This window comes from Ovis canadensis, chromosome 7 (genome assembly GCF_042477335.2).
Source record: "Ovis canadensis isolate MfBH-ARS-UI-01 breed Bighorn chromosome 7, ARS-UI_OviCan_v2, whole genome shotgun sequence".
Taxonomy (NCBI): Eukaryota; Metazoa; Chordata; class Mammalia; order Artiodactyla; family Bovidae; genus Ovis; species Ovis canadensis.
In genome coordinates this window covers 22971670-22989317 of record NC_091251.1, presented here as the reverse complement: position 1 = coordinate 22989317, position 17648 = coordinate 22971670, and the positions used below count along the sequence as shown (strand labels likewise).

General features: G+C 39.0%; 1 protein-coding gene across 5 annotated transcripts in view; it reads left to right on the top strand.

Moving 5' to 3' along the window:
* HOMER1 (homer scaffold protein 1) overlaps nucleotides 1-17648 on the top strand; it is a 158088-nt gene that overhangs the window by 60514 nt on the left and 79926 nt on the right. For all 5 annotated transcript variants that reach the window (XM_069595383.1, XM_069595384.1, XM_069595385.1 and 2 more), the window contains exon 2: nucleotides 13294-13450. In XM_069595383.1, coding sequence (XP_069451484.1) covers nucleotides 13294-13450 — 157 coding nt within the window. The remainder of the gene's footprint in view (nucleotides 1-13293; nucleotides 13451-17648) is intronic.

The window sequence follows — 17648 nt, the reverse complement described above, 5'->3', positions numbered from 1 at the left end:
GGTCAGCTTGGAAGTGGGGCTGCCCACCAGACCGCTGAGTCTAGGGCTTGGGGTCAGGGGGTCGTAATGCAGCTGGGGCGGGGACACACTGATGGAAGGGCGTTAGACCTTGTCAGGACTTTGGCTTTTCCTCTGAGATGGGAAGCCACTGGAGGCTTTTGAGCAATGACTCATCTGACTTAGATTTTATTACTTTAAAATTATACGTTATGAAATGTTGTAGAGATACCAAAAAAAAAAGTAGAAAATGGTACAGTCTCCCGTACCACCATTTTCATCCCCATTTCAGCTGCCATCTCATTTTGTCCTAACTTGGTTTGTCCTGACCTCTCAACCTTTTCCCTTTTTCCCCCTGAAATATTTTAACACTAGCTTAGATTTTTGGAAGGATCACTCTGGTTTATGTATCCGGAGAAGGGAAGGCAGGACAAGGCTAAATATAAGTATATCCTCTATGGATATTTTTTCTGTGCATATGTAGTTGACCCTTGAACAACACAGGTTTGAATTGTGAGGGTCAACTTAATGCGTGGATTTTTTTTTTTCACTAAATACATGCTACAGTACTGCACAATGGAAGGTTGGTTGACTCCACAGATACGGAGGGTCAACTGTAAAGTTGTACTTGAATTTTTGGCTGTCCAGAAAATTGGTGTCCCTAAACCCGGTGTTGTACAAGGTTCAAATGTAGATAAATTTTTAAAAATTGAATCATACTGTGTCAATGTTATATATAAACTATTTTTATTTACTATACTGGACACCTTATGTCACTGAATATTCAACAACTTTGTTTTTTAATAGCTACATAGGATTCCATTATATGGATCCATTATATGGACCATGTCCATAGGGTCACAGAGAGTCAACACAACTGAGCAACTGAACACTTTACATACCATGATTTATTTGATCTTACATCATTGGACGTAATCTTTGCTTATAAACAGTGTGGTGATACATCCCTATAGCTAAATCTCTGCATGCATATATATATATATATATATATATATATATATATACACACACACACATACACATTCATGATTATTTCCTTAAGGTGAATTCCTAGAATGGAATTGCTCTGTCAAAGGATATGCACAAAAATTTAAAGCTTCTGACATGCACTGTCAAAGTGTTTTTGGGAAGACTTTACTAATTTATACTCCCACCAGCTGCTTCTGAAAGTATCAAATTTCCCTAAACTCTATTGCTGAACTTTTTCATTAAAAAAAAAAAAAAAGGGTTTCCTGTTTTGACAGGTGAAAAAATGATAACTCGTGGTTTGAATTTGCAGTTCTTCAGTTTCTAATGAGGTTGACCTTCATTTCCGCTTGCAGTTTAAAAAATATGCTTCTTCATATCATTTCCTAGCTGTGTGACTTTGGAGAAGTCACTTAGGACCTCTGCTTTTGTACTGTGAAATGGGTGTTTTATACCTGCTTCACAGGGTTTTCATGAACATTGGATAAAAACATTTGTAGATCTAAGTTTTAAAACTTTTTGACCATGATCCACAATTAAAAAAAAAAAGTCCTACTTTGTGACAAATTAATATAAATATGTAGCCAGAATTTCATGAAACAATGCGTATACCCTTACCGAGTGTGATATACTCTGATATTTTACATTTTCAGTCATTTTTAAAATAGCCATTAAATTGATCATAACCCTCTGAGTTGTAACCCAGTGTTTTCTCATAAGCTCTGTGTACATAATGTATGTCAGCTTCTCTTCTATCTCTAGTGATTATCTCTCGTGGGTAGTCCAGAAGTCAGCTGCCTCTAGTAATTTACCTCTGCTGCTAAGTCACTTCAGTCGTGTCCGACTCTGTGCGACCCCATAGACAGCAGCCCACCAGGCTCCCCCATCCCTGGGATTCCCCAGGCAAGAACCCTGAAGTGGGTTGCCATTTCCTTCTCCAATGCATGAAAGTGAAAAGTGAAAGTGAAGTCGCTCAGTCGGGTCTGACTCTTAGCGACCCCATGGACTGCAGCCTACCAGGCTCCTCCATCCATGGGATTTTCCAGGCAAGAGTACTGGAGTGGGGTGCCTTTGCCTTCTCCGAATTTACCTCTAGTAAATTCATTTTCAGAAAAGCTAAGTAGTAAACAACCAACCAGCCAAATATAGCTTATTGTATTGCTGAATCAAATTTTTGGTCAGTGAAAAGCGAATGTATTTGTTTGGGCTTTTGTGATACCGTTACGACTGAACTGTTACACCATTGTTGTGAAATAGATCTAATGCATTTGAGCAAAACATCACATCGTTACAGGGACTGTTATTTGCAAAACCCCAAACTGGGACATAGCATCTGAAAGAATTTTGCCTATAATTTTTGTTACCTGACAAGCTGACAAAAATTGGAAACATAAATCACTTTTAGTTATATTTAATATGGCCTTTTTCAATTGAAAAATAAAATAATACAAAGCTAGAGTGTCCTGAGAGCCTGGGAATGGGTGGCCCCTGTGCATACAACACTGGATGCTGCTGACTGGTAGATTTGCAGCCGGACCCCTTGAGGACCACTCAGAAAGGAGATAAATCTAATTATTAGCTGTGACTAGAGGAAACTTGATCAGCTGAAAGTGAGAGGCACTTCCAAGCCTGAGGGCTGTTGGAATGAGAGATGCAGAGAGAAACAGAGTGGGAATGGACTGGGGGCATTTACTGTCTGGAAAGCACGTATTTGAGGAGTGTAACGTATTTGAGAAGACAACTCTGTTGTTTCTTTGGACCTCTAGTTCAACATTAAACATGTTTTATATGTTGAAATCATTTTTTGATGATAAGCCAGGAAAAATTTTTAATGACTCCCAAGTTAAAAGTTTGACTAATAAACATGGCTACTCTCCTCCTCACTCCTCCATTTTGAAGTATGTCAGAAACAATTTGGTACAAAAATATAAACATTCAATTTGAATGTCTACTAGAAAATTACTTGTTTTGAGTTTTTAGGAATGGGCCACATGTATTAACAAGAGTTAAATTCTCATTAGCAAGAGGCTATTTCCTCAGATTTCCCTGGTGTATACTGTGGGTTCTCAGAATATACCATTATTTAGTGGAAAGCATCTGGGGAAAGAAGAATATTTAAAGTCTAGTGTAATTGAAAGTACAGTGCCACTCTTAAATGTAACTGAGTTACCATATATTTTAAAATGCCAAGTATTTTATCTGACATGAATAGGATTTTAAATGGGCAAGTGGGACAGAGATGATATCACTTGGAAGTTATTTAATAAATAGCAAGGTTCTTTGAGTACTGAAGCTGTTGCTTAAATATATAGATTGAGTGGGTTTATTCGCTCTTTCCTATGAATTTGAGCATATACTTTTGATCTTTTAAATGTAGCTACTGGTTGAAGTGCCCAAGGAAAATAAGTACTATAATAGGGCTGAGATTGATTAAAAACAAAACCTCTTAAAATGATAGTGGTGTATGAGTATAAAACAATGTTATTACTGTTGAAGTATAATTTTATAATTTAGTAATCTTAAACTCTTAATTGAAAATGTTACTTTATTTGATTATAGTTTCTTTAGATATGCTAATTAAATCAAATACTTTATGTCATGAAAATGTTTCTGATGCACAATTTTTATGATAACAATGATTTTCTTAAAAAATCTTTTATTTGAATGTGTACTTAACCAGTTAAAAGACCAAGGAATTCAGATCATACACTTTAAAAACAAATTCTTCCCAAAAAGCCGTTTTGTAGTCATTGGTGCCACATTTTAAGTCAGTATACTCATGTTATAGCAATGTCCTTTACAATTTTGTATTTGCTGTGTAGTAAACTTGGAAGTTTAAAAAAACACGTGAAAGTGAAATCACTCGGTCGTGTCCGACTCTTTGCGACCCCGTGGACTGTAGCCCACCAGGCTCCTCTGTCCATGGGATTCTCCAGGCACGAATACTGGAGTGGGTTGCCATCTCCTTCTCCAGGGGATCTTCCCGACCCAGGGATCGAACCCAGGTCTTCCTCATTGCAGGCAGACGCTTTAGCTTTACCATCTGAGCCGCCAGGGAAGCCCTGTAAAAAAAAAAACAACACACCGGCCTTGTTTCGGGTGCATCACTAGGTGGCGCTGTTGTGGTGCAACTGTGTGCAGGCAGCCATTAGAATAAACTGCTTTACTCCAGAGTAAGTCTGCGGTGCTTGTTTTTTAAAGAAAATTAAAAATGGATAAGTAATCACCTGCTACATAACATGATAATAGAAACACATAGTTGGTACTATGCAGTCGTAATCTTTGAGCAACATCAACATAGCTCTTTTAGCAGTAAGATTTCTCTTAGAGGCATTGTGTTGTGCGGAGTAGAACTGGGTGGTGGGGTTGGGGAGGGTTTAAACCAATTACCTGACAACCCAGTGGAATTACAGTTTATATTATTAACTAGTATAGGACAGTGCTTCTGAGGAAATTCCAGTGCTTGAGCTCCAGCTTGTCTGAAGACATACTGTGCTGAAACTCAATTCTTCAGGCATTACATTTGAAGTTGAATAGTCATTAGCGTCCAACAACTCCTTGCCCATATCCTTTTGGCCTTAGTAAGTATTGTACAGCTTTTCGTTCCATTTCGAATTCCAAAACTCTAGCTAAAGATGGAATGTTCTTTGTCTTACTTCTGGTGCATTTACTCCCAATGAATGAGGGAAGTGGGCATTCCTTCAACACTCCCAGACTCATAGTCAGGCCCCTTTGGATTTCTGCTCCTCTCCCACTCTTCCTTTATTCTCTTTATGAATAATAAGAATGCTTTCATACATGTACTGTTGGTTGAGTTCCAAGCTAAAAACTGTCACTTATTCTGTGATCCTTTGGCGGTCTTCAATAGTGAACCCTTAGTGTTAACTGAGATGTAAGTGTAGCTTCCTCCACTTAAGAAGGTCTGTTAGCCCAGTACGTTACAAGTTTTAAAAGTTAAATAGCACTTAAAAGTTTCTAAAGATGAGTACTAGTTTCCTTTCTCATCTCTTCCTTCATCCCCAAGGGCAGCTGCTTTTACAAATTCTGATTTTTATTTCTCTTGGCAGTGGCCTATGTAACTCTACTATGCTGTTATACTGCTATTTCTTGATTAAAAGATTTTGATACTAAATCCTTATAGCAGAAAGTCAATTAATAATGAACTTTTATGATTTCCATCTTTCTCCCACCCATCTCAGTCCGTCCTATAAATGCTTCCATTGATTACCTCTACAGTATTAAATGGGGCCCTAAAAATGTAATTGTGTGTACTGTGGGTCTGTGTTGCAAAGTTAATGAATGACCAGTGTGTAGCTAGACAGCCAGGAGAACTGGAAGACCACCAGTCACATTTTATGGGGGAGCATATTGCTTCAGAGTTTACTATATGTAAACCTCTTTCTTCAATTACCATTTGTGTAATTTTTTAAATGACAATTGCCTGGAATAACTAGGAAGCTTCTTTTATCACATAAAAAGCCTGGAGGCTGATTCATTGAGTCAATGACATAATCAAGGAGCCAGATTCTTGGTTTTTCCATCTACTCTACTTCACGATGTTGGCTTTCTTCTCAGGTTAGCTGCCCTCAGGCTTCCGGGTGGCACTCATGGTGAAGAACCCACCTGCCAATGCAGGAAACACAAGAGGCGTGAGTTCGAGCCCTGGGTCTGGAAGATCCCCTGGAGAAGGAAATGGCAACCCACTCCAGTACTCTTGCCTGGAGAATCCCATGGACAGAGGAGCCTGGCAGGCTACATCCCTCAGGGTCACAAAGAGTCAGACATGACTGAACGACTTAGCACAGCACTAGCTGCCCTCAAGGTCCTAAAATGACTCTTCAAGGCTGGGTGTCGCCGCAAATGCAGTGTTATTCAAGAGAACATCCCTTCTGAGGTGTGTATCTTTTTGTGGGTGTACCCAGAAGCTTCCAGCAAATCTTCCCTGGTTATCTCATTATCCAGAACTACTTCAGAGGTTTATTCCTAAGCAGACTTCTGGCAAGGAGGATGGCGTTGCATTGATGCTCTTAGTGAAGCTCACAGACGTGTGGAGGAGCGTAGGGAGCACCATCTGAGGTGCGCTGGGAAGAACCAGGAGGAACAGTTGGTGGATAGTTAGCCAGCAGTGTCTGTGATGTCAAACTCTTCATGGAAGGTATCATCTAACTTGTTTCTTATATCTCTGCCAGGCTACCTTCTTTTGGAAAATTAAGTAGAAAGTCTGGGAACTGTTTGAAACCATAACTTTCTTTATGTCCACTTTGCTACAATATGTAATTGTACTTACATTTCTGGAAAGGATATTTGTAAGCTAGGTATTAAAAGAAGACTAGGAAATGTATAATTACTCTCTATTCCCTTGAGCTTGGTTGTATTTATTGGACCCATACTTTTACACTTCCTTAGAACAAAAGTCCATTGGGCAATCACTTAATATTTGCAATAGTATAAACTTCAGTAGTAATTTTTTTTAAAAAATCATGGTTGATTTTTCTTTTCAGCTAAAGCTATCCAAATGACAAATGTTAGCTTTTTGTTTTACTCCTGGATCTAGAGCTTTTATTTCTCTTGGCAAACAGTGTTTTTGTTTTGCTTCAGTTTTTCCATGATCTTCCTTTCCTATCATACAGATAGATGCCTAAGAGTTAAATGCAATAATTGTTTATGTTAATTTTTATGAGTTTCAATAAACTTGATTTCTGAAACAAAATTCCGATTTTACTACCTTGTCCTCAGGGCCATCTAGTCCTTACATTCCTCTAGTTTTCGACATCCATATCAAATTGTAGAGTTCATTCCTGTATGTAGTACTTTACAGAATTTTAGCCCATGATGACGACATTCAGAATTCTTTTTTTAAGCTTTTTATTGACCTATTCTTGGCTGTGCCGGGTCGTCTTTGCTCTGCGAGCTTTTCTCCAGTTGTGGCTGCAGCGGGAGGGCGTCTCATCGCCATGGGTTCTCTTGTCGTGGATCACAGGCTCTGGGCCCGCGGGCTTCAGGAACGGCAGCGCACGAGCTCAGCAGTTGTGGCTCCTGGACTCGAGAGCGCAGGCTCAAGAGCTGTGGTGCATGGGTTGGCTGCTCCACGGCCTGTGGGATCCTCCCCAACCAGATAGCAAATTCATGTCTCCTGCGTTGGCAGGCGGATTCTTTACCCCCGGGCCATCAGGGAAGCCCAGGATCTCCAGAATTCTATAATATATATTATATTATACCAACTTTTAGAATTATTTTATGACCTTCCGGAAAATACTCAAGTAACCTCTTTTAACGGGTCGTGAACTATTGATGGAAGAAATTACACAGCAGACGATTCTCTAAGATTAAAATGTGTGTCTGTGTCTCTCTCTCTGTCTGTGTTTAGTTTTGTTTCTCTAAGCTCATTTAAAGCATTCCCTGCCAAAACTTATTTGCTTTTAAAGTTGATTTTTAGATTAATATTTAATTTCTTAGGAGAGTTACTCTGTGGTGTTTATATCTGTTTAACAAATCATACTGTAGTAAAGACTAAAGGCCTCGATTTTGTGTTATGCTATATATGTGTATTCTGGTAACAGTAATGTCAATAAAGACGGCAGAATATATTAATTGGCTTTCGGTGAGATGTATTTACCCCAAAGTTTATCTTTCCATTCTCATATTGTAGTTATAATCTAAGTCCTATGAGATGTTACTGTGCTCCATGAAGAATTCTGGGGTTAGATCACTTTGCTGCATGCTGGGTTGATTATTCAGGGTTAAATGGATTTCTTTACTGCAGGACTTCTCAGAACTTTATATTAACATGCTTTATAAATGTTTCAGAGTGGGACACAGACAGTGTTTGCAGTGCTTATTTAAACATGGAACACTCAGTGCTAGGACTTGTTCCATAGACCATACTTTGGAAAATGCTGGTATTTGATGCAGTTGGTTTTGTGTGAATTGTTATTAAGGAAATAGTGTGTCTAACCTTTATTTACAAGTGCCATCCAGTTTATTTGAAAAAGTATTACCACTTGAGCACTTGGGATAATCTGTGTCAAGTGCTTTTCAGATCCTTTAAGAGATAAGAGCTTTGAAATTTCAGGTATAGCTTCTCTACTGCTGTCTGCAGCTTTTCTCTAAAATGAAATGTATCCACGCGCTTAATATTGATATGTGTCTTAAATAGACTAGTGATAATCTCTCTTAATGGTTCTCAAAACTTTTCACTCCAGCCTGGTTTTCTCTGTTGAGCCTGAAAGTAACATTTTAAGTTCCCTTCCTGATAGTTTTACATGCAAACTCTGTACACGTTTGAACTTGGTCCAAACTGAGAGCTCATCTTTGCCTCATCAACCAACCCCCAGTTCCTGACTGTATTTTCTGTTTACCATCTTGCCTAGTGGCACTGTCTTCTTTTCAGTTACCCAGACCAGGAACCCAGGGGACAATTTCTTAACCTTGGTACTGTTGACATTTTTGGCTGGATAGTTTTTTGTTGTAGGGGGCTGTCCTGTGCATTATCAATATTTAGCAACATCCCTGGCTTCTTCCCATTAGAAGCCAGTAGCAGTCTTCCTCAGCTGTAACTGTACAAAATGTCTCCAGACTTTGAGAAATGTCCCCTTAGAGACAGCTCACCCCAGTTTGATGAACCACTGCCCTACTTCCAAACTGTTACTTAATCAAACTGTTTCTACTTTCTTAACTTACCTTTAATCCCTTTTCATGTCTTCATTCCACTCCCTAACCTCCTATCCTTTTTATTATTATTTTTTTAATACTTGGGATCCTTTGTAAGGTTCTGACTAGCATCCCTATGTCCAATGTTCAGTTCAGTTCAGTAGTTCAGTCCTGTCTGACTCTTTGTGAACCCATGGACTGCAGCATTCCAGGCCTCCCTGTCCATCACCAACTCCCGGAGGTCACTCAGACTCATGTCCATTGAGTCGGTGATGCCATCCAACCATCTCATCCTCTGTCGTCCCATTCTCCTCCTGCCCTCACACTTTCCCAACATCAGGGTCTTTTCAAATGAGTCAGTTCTTCACATCAGGTGGCCAAAGTATTGAAGTTTCATCTTCAGCAGTAGTCCTTCCAATATTCAGGACTGGTTTCCTTTAGGATGGACTGGTTGGATCTCCTTGCATTCCAAGGAACTCTCAAGAGTCTTCTCCAACACCACAGTTCAAAAGCATCAATTCTTTGGCGATCAGCTTTCTTTATAGTCCAACTCTCACAGCCATACATGACTACTGGAAAAACCATAGCTTTGACTGGACGGACCTTGGTAGGCAACGTAATGTCTCTGCTTTTTAATAAGCTGTCTAGGTTGGTCATAGCTTTTTATCTAAGGAGCAGGTGTCTTTTAATTTCATGGCTGCAGTCATCATCTGCAGTGATTTTGGAGGCCCCCCCAAAGAAAGTCTGTCACTGTTTCCATTGCTTCCCCATCTGTTTGCCATGAAGTGATTGGACCAGATGCCATGATCTTAGTTTTCTGAATGTTGAGTTTTAAGTCAGCTTTTTCACTCTCCTCTTACATCAACAGGCTCTTTAGTTCTTCTTCGCTTTCTGCCATAAGGGTGGTGTCATCTGCATATCTGAGGTATTTCTCCCAGCAGTCTTGATTCCATCTTGTGCTTCATCTAGCCTGGCATTTTGCATGATGTACTCTGCATATAAGTTAAATAAGCAGGGTGTCAGTATACAACTTTGATGTATTCCGTTCCTGATTTGCAACCAGTCTGTTGTTCCATGTCCAGTTCTAACTGTTGCTTCTTGACCTGCATACAGATTTCTGAGGAGGCAGGTCAGGTGATCTGGTATTCCCATCTCTTGAAGAATTTTCCACAGTTTGTGGTGATCCACACAATCAAAGGCTTTGGCATAGTCAATAAAACAGAAATAGATCTTTTTCTGGAACTCTCTTGCTTTTTGGATGATCCAACAGATGTTGGCAATTTAATCTCTGGTTCCTCTGCCTTTTCTAAAACCAGCTTGAACATCTGGAAGTTCACAGTTCATGTACTATTGAAGTCTGGCTTAGGGAATTTTGAGCATTACTTTGCTAGTGTGTGAGATGAGTGCAATTGTGCAGTAGTTTGCGCATTCTTTGGCGTTGCCTTTCTTAGGGATTGGAATGAAAACTGACCTTTTCCAGTCCTGTGGCCACTGCTGAGTTTTCCAAATTTGCTGGAATCTTGAGTACAGCATTTTCACAGCATCATCTTTCAGGATTTGAAATAGCTCAACTGGAAGTCCATCACCTCCACTAGCTTTGTTCGTAGTGATGCTTCCTAAGGCCCACTTGACTTCGCATTCCAGGATGTCTGGCTCTAGGTAAGTGATCACACCATTGTGATTATCTGGGTCGTGAAGATCTTTTTTGTGTAGTTCTTCTGTGTATTCTTGCCACTCTTCTAAATATCTTCTGCTTCTGCCAACCCGCTGTCTTCGGTGCTACTGAATTTCCTGTTCTAAAATGCAAAGCTGTTCCCTATTTACATGTCTCAGTAGTTCCCAGCAGGTACCCTCATGAACTGACTTCTCTATCTCTAGCCTCATTCTTCAAAGTTACTCACACTCACTGAGGGTCATGCTACACAAGCTGAGATACTGTGCCATGATTTCAGGCTCTTCTTAGGCATCAGCTTCTCCATAGTAGCCCTTACCCACTTATTTTCAGAGTCTCTATCATGCTGAAGAGTATTTTATTTGTTTAACATATCTGTCTTCCCACACCAGGTTGAACATGTCAAAGGCAAAGACCATCTCTCTCTGTTTTATGCATGTGGTAGATACTCACTAAAAGTGTGTATCACCTATTTGTATGCCCTGATACATGTGGTATCACCCGCATTACTTCTTGAAATTCTTTCTCTTCACTGTTTATCAGCTATAAACTTATTTTCCTAGTCTTTATCATCCAGATAATGATGGCTAGGCTTTTGACCACAGAAATCTTGAACTATAACTTTCTTTAAGAAATCAGAGAAGAATTGAAGAAAGCAGTGTGTTTAGTTGATGTCAGATGTCATTTGCTTGTAAAAATAGCTAGTTTACCCTAAAGGCTTTTATTCGGAATGGGATTAAATTGAGTGGAATAATTGTGCAGATTAATTGCACTGTGTGAATTAATATAGTGTGAAAGTATTTATTGGACTCAAACTGCATTTCTGTTGAATAAGGATTTGATGATTAGTCATATAAGGCTTGCAAAAGCAATATCGTCATCTTCACAGTTTTACATTTTTGGAAAATACATGTATTAGAAAACATGCTTATATCAGCCTACACTAACTAGAAAAATACCCCTAAAAGAATTATCAAGTCAGTAAGAACAAGTGGCCTATTTCCCTTCTTTATGTGACTTAATAAATAGAATTCTGTGTGAATGAATTTCTCTATGAATCAAAACTAGTAGCATTCTCTAAACTTTAATTACAAGATGAGAAAAGAAAATCAGAGGTTGCAGGACTGCTGGACGGCAACCCAAATGTAGCACAAGCCTTGCTGTGAAAGTCACAGATTTTGAGGATGGGAAAGGGAGTGAGGAAGACCTACTCCTAGTTTGGAAGACTTCAGCGGGTATAGCGAGTTGCCAGATCATTCATAATTATTTCTCAAATGAACCTGTGTATAATGGCAGTTAAGCCAGAAGTCATGACTTCCTGCTTCATTTTTTTAGGGAGAGGCATAAAATGTATCACTCACTTCCTTTCAGAAGTGATTCTTTCATGAGAACAGTTGTTGTAGAGGTTTCCAGAAATAAAACTGGGAAGAGCCAGGCTACATACAGGAAAGGTACCTCCCTTTCATAACAGCTCTCTAAGGGCTAAAGTAAATCACAGGAGGCATATGTAACACCCAGCCCATTATTACTAATCCGAAGAGTCATTTTGCCAAAGACCAAAATTTGCCTTGCCTGTTTTCTAATTTCACTGTTTTCCATCCTCTCTTTTCACGTCTTTAAATTTAAAATTGGAATTTTAAAAAAACTTTAAAATGAAAAAATTTAAACATGCTTAATTTTAACTTTACATAGTACCAGTTAAAATTCACTTTAGGACGTTAAGCTGTTTCAGGAAAGAAAAGTGTTATGTAAATGAAAGAAACAATTGGACTCCCCCAAAATTTTGGCCAATGCTTGTTACAAGAGAATTTTTACTGAGAACTTGGAAAATTTTGCTTTATAATGGTTCTATTACATGCAGATTTTTTTTATGCTTGTTTTTTCAGACTGTAAAAGAACTCTGTAATGATCATATTTTGAATATATATTTTTGGATAGTTTTGGTTCTTGAAATTATAATTATAAAAACCTCTATTTAAGGCCTTACTTGATCTAGGTAAAAGATACTGTGATGATGGATTACTTTGTTTTCCTTGTATTTTTCAGTGTAGTAGAGATTATATTGAGTGTAAACTTTCCCAGTAAATTCCTCCCCAGAATTAGGTAATTTTAAATGGGTAAAAACTTTTGGCTTAGTGATAGCCACATATAAGATACTTGTATTTTAATAGCACATCATCAGTTCTATTTATAGTGGTTTTGTTCTACAAAGGCACCACAAACACTGAATTAGTGATATTGAGCCATCGTCCTGCGGGAGACACGGTTAGATTCCTGTGAGCCTCAGGTCACATTTTCATCAGCTAATCAATAGCCTTGTTTGATTATGTTTCCTTTTTTTAAATTTTACTTTAATGATTATGTTTCTATTTAAAGACACCCTGTTTAATATATATTATTGATTCATTACCATTAACCCGTGGCCAAAAGCACTCACGCCTGAACAAAGCTTATATAACATTTTTTCTCCGTGAGGCACAGCACAGTCTGCCTGTACCTAAGAACGGACAGCACTCAGCACTGTGCTTGGGGGCCATTTGAAACAGTGCAAGTACCAACAGAAAGCACGAAGATGCAAAGTCCATGGTGCTGAATAGGCTGCAGAAAGGATACTTGTTTATAGTATGAGAGCTGAGACAAGAAGGCTGGGTATGGCCTTGATCAGCCTCAGGAGGAGCATGTGAGGTTACTGGAAAAGATCAAGAAACTACCACAAGTAAGGATTTTGTGGTTACAGATGCACTCTATGGAGTAGGCAAAATCTTGGATACAGAATCTTCAAATAATAAGGATTGACTGTAATTGTTTTAAAGAAGCGTGTGGTTGCACACTTCCAGAGTATTCAGACCTAAAGGAAAGTTTCTTATATTTTCAAGGATGTGGGAGTTTTTGGTTAAGAGGAATCACCCTCACAGCTTTCGTGTTCTCTTGTCCAGTGGAATCAAACTGGCTGCTTTCAGCCTGTCATTTTGTTTTCTCCCCTGCAGGGAACAACCCATCTTCAGCACTCGAGCTCATGTCTTCCAGATCGACCCAAACACAAAGAAGAACTGGGTGCCCACCAGCAAGCATGCGGTTACTGTGTCTTATTTCTATGACAGCACAAGAAACGTGTATAGGATAATCAGTTTAGACGGCTCAAAGGTAAGTTCCATTTACTTTAAATAACCTTGCTCTTTTGCTTTATACAGTATTCACTTTAGTTTTATTCAGAAGATTTTTATCTACAGTAAAATAAAACATTTTCTTTTCAGTTTTTAAAACCTACCTTTTAAAAAACAAAATCGATCAATTTTAGGGTAGCAACTTTTCCACCCACTAAATTACTTTGATTAACTGCCTTATATATATATTGAGTTGAGGGCTTCCCCCACGGCTCAGTGGTAAGGAATCCACCCGCAGTGCAAGGGACACAGGCAACGTGGGTTTGATCCCTCCCTGGTCAGGAAAATCCCCTGGAGGAGGAAATGGCAATCCTCTCCAGTATTCTTGCTGGGAAATCCCATAGACAGAGGAGCCTGGTGGGCTACAGTCCCTGGGGTCGCAAAGAGTCAGACACGACTGGGCACTCACGCGTGCATGCAGGCATATATTGAGTTACATGCTAAAATATTCTACAAATGTGATTTCAGTATATTTGATAAGTACTCATTGCATGTCTGTTCTGTTGGGCACTGTGCTAAGTGCTTGGAATAGACATAGTTTCTACTCTTGAGCATGTAATCTAATGAGGAACTAGACTTCTTTTTAGATATACTTATATAATCTAATGGCAGTTCAGAATTCCTCAATCATAGGAAGTCTTTCTATATTAAATTCAGTATTCAACAATAAAGTCAACATCTATTATTCAGAAGAGAAATGTATGGACAAGACCTCTTTTTATTTTTTAGGAGAGGCAGATAGTAAAATGTTTAAGAGCATGGACTGCCTGGGTTTGTATCTCAAATCTACCATCTACTAAGTTTTTGATTTGGGACAAATTGTGTGTTAACTTCTCTCCGTTTCATTGTCTTCACTGCAATAGTGGTTGTAAGGATTGAGTTAGTATCTGCAAAGCACCTGGTTAGCTCAGTGCCTGATGGATAATGTACCCTTCCAAAAGGGAGAAATTCCAGGTTTTCCTCAGTGAATTTTGAGTAGTAGATGTAGATAAATACCAGACACTAATTCCTGGATATAGTTCGTAAAAAGATGAGGCCTCCATCCTTCTCCTTCAAGCTTTCCTGATGTCGTAAGACCTTTCCATTCCTAGGAAGTTTTTGCAGTGCAGTGTAGAGTTAAGACCACAGAATCTGGAGCAGGAACATCTGGTTTGAATATTTGCTTTAATACTTCCTAACCATGTGACCTAGAACAAGGTATTTAGTGTCTTCAGGTCTCAGTTTTCTCATCTGTAAGAAAAGAATTAATATAAAAAACTACATCATTATACCATAGGATTATTGTGAAGATTAAATAAATTAATTTAGGCAAAGACAATGTATATATATAGTAATCACTATACAAACACTGCTATTGTTACTATGAGTTTTATTAGGCTTTTAATTACATGTTGTGTAGTGGTTTGAGGGAATACAAGATAGTTTAATTTAATGCTCAGCTTTTCAGTCTGTTTTGTCTGTGTGCTCATCCCTTATTTCCTTAACTGGAAATAGGACCTCAGGGGCTGTTTGCACTTTGTCTTGTACGTAAGTAACTACCATGTATTTATTTGAATAATTGGTCCTCTTTTCATTTTTACTCAGGATTTATAGGACTTGGGAAATAGCAGCAATTAATTTCTGTGACCTTTCCTTTAATGAATAATTTTGCAACATTTTGTAACTGTTTAGTGAGATTAACAGATATTATAATCTCAGACCCTAGAATGTTAAAGCATTTCTTTTCCCTGACTTGAACGTTCAGTTCTGTGTAACTCGTATTTGTCTCTTGGCCCAAACAACAGATGAGATGTGGTTATTAGAGAGGGCAGTTAAATGGTATATAAAAGTATAGTAGGCCCAAGTCCATTGTGATTAAATAATCCTCATGTGTTTTTCTTTCTGCAGCAGTATGAACTATTGCTTCTGTCATTTCCATTTTTGAATATACTTTGCAGCTTGTAATTATGAGGCTCTTATATAACTCAGTGAAAAAGGATTTTTTTTTTTTTGGTTTGTTTCATTTAACAAAATCTACCTGCTAGACCAGAGTTATGTTTTCTATCACATTTTGTATTATCAGTTATTTTTTAAACTGATGCTATTAACAAAACAATAGAATGAGAAAGGCTAGAGATCTCTTCAAGACATTTACAGATACCAAGGGAATATTTCATGCAAAGATGGGCACAATAAAGGACAGAAATGGTATGGACCTAACAGAAGCAGAAGATATTAAGAAGAGGTGGCAAGAATACACAGAAGAACTATACAAAAAAGATCATCACAACCTAGATAATCACCATGGTGTGATCACTTACCTAGAGCCAGACATCCTGGAATGCGAAGTCAGGTGGGCCTTAGGAAGCATTACTACGAACAAAGCTAGTGGAGGTGATGGACTTCCAGTTGAGCTATTTCAAGTCCTGAAAGATGATGCTGTGAAAGTGCTGTACTCAAGATGCCAGCAAATTTGGAAAACTCAGCAGTGGCCACAGGACTGGAAAAGGTCAGTTTTCATCCCAATCCCTAAGAAAGGCAACGCCAAAGAATGTGCAAACTACTGCACAATTGCACTCATCTCACACACTAGCAAAGTAATGCTCAAAATTCTCCAAGCCAGACTTCAACAGTACATGAACTGTGAACTTCCAGATGTTCAAGCTGGTTTTAGAAAAGGCAGAGGAACCAGAGATTAAATTGCCAACATCTGTTGGATCATCCAAAAAGCAAGAGAGTTCCAGAAAAACATCTGCTTCTGCTTTATTGACTATGCCAAAGCCTTTGACTGTGTGGATCACCACAAACTGTGGAAAATTCTTCACGAGATGGGAATACCAGATCACCTGACCTGCCTCCTCAGAAATCTGTATGCAGGTCAGGAAGCAACAGTTAGAACTGGACATGGAACAACAGACTAGCTGCAAATCTGGAAAGGAGTACATCAAGGTTGTATACTGACACCCTGCTTTTTTAACTTATATGCAGAGTATATCATGCCAAATGCCAGGCTAGATGAAGCACAAGCTGGAATCAAGATTGCTGGGAGAAATATCAATAACCTCAGATATGCAGATGATACCACCCTTATGGTAGAAAGCAAAGAAGAACTAAAGAGCCTGTTGATGAAAGAGGAGAGTGAAAAAGTTGACATAAAACTCAACATTCAGAAAACTAATATCATGGCATCTGGTCCCATCACTTCATGGCAAACAGATGGGGAAGCAATGGAAATAGTGACAGACTTTCTTTCTTTGGGCTCCAAAATATCTGCAGATGGTGATTGCAGCCATGAAATTAAAAGACACCTGCTCCTTGGATAAAAAGCTATGACCAACCTAGACAGCTTATTAAAAAGCAGAGACATTACATTGCCTACCAAGGTCCGTCCAGTCAAAGCTATGGTTTTTCCAGTAGTCATGTATGGATGTGAAAGTTGGACTCTAAAGAAAGCTGATTGCCAAAGAATTGATGGTTTTGAACTCTCTCTTGAGAGTCCCTTGGACTGCAAGGAGATCCAACCAGTCCGTCCTAAAGGAAATCAGTCCTGAATATTCATTGGAAGGACTACTGCTGAAGCTGCAGCTCCAATACTTTGGCCACCTGATGTGAAGAACTGACTCATTTGACAAGATCCTGATGTTGGGAAAGATTGAGGGCAGGAGGAGAAGGGGATGACAGAGGATGAGATGGTTGGATGGCATCACCGACTCAATGGACATGAGTCTGAGTGATCTCCGGGAGTTGGTGATGGACAGGGAGGCCTGGAGTGCTGCAGTCCATGGGTTCCCAAAGAGTCGGACATGACTGAGTGACTGAACTGATTTGAACTCAATTGAATTACTACAGTTCCCCATAGAAGTAGTTTTTTGGTTAAGCACTGGTAGTTTATTTGATGTAGCTAAACAAATGAGTTTCTTCTTTCTACCCTCGCTTCTGTTTCTGCACAACACAATGAGCTGGGGAAACTTTTAGGTGCTCCTGTTTAGAAAACGTCCATTGGTTTCTCACTTAGGGCTTTTACTGTGCATGTGAAGTTTGCGCAAAGGTTTTCTAATCCTGCTGCAGACATCGGCATGGCCAGGGGCCAGGATCAGGGCACTATGTGTCAGTAACAACCCAGCATTTCTACTACTCTTCCTTGAAAAAAAGAACTATGGGATTGAGAGACATAGGTATTAATTTTAAAAAAACTAAAT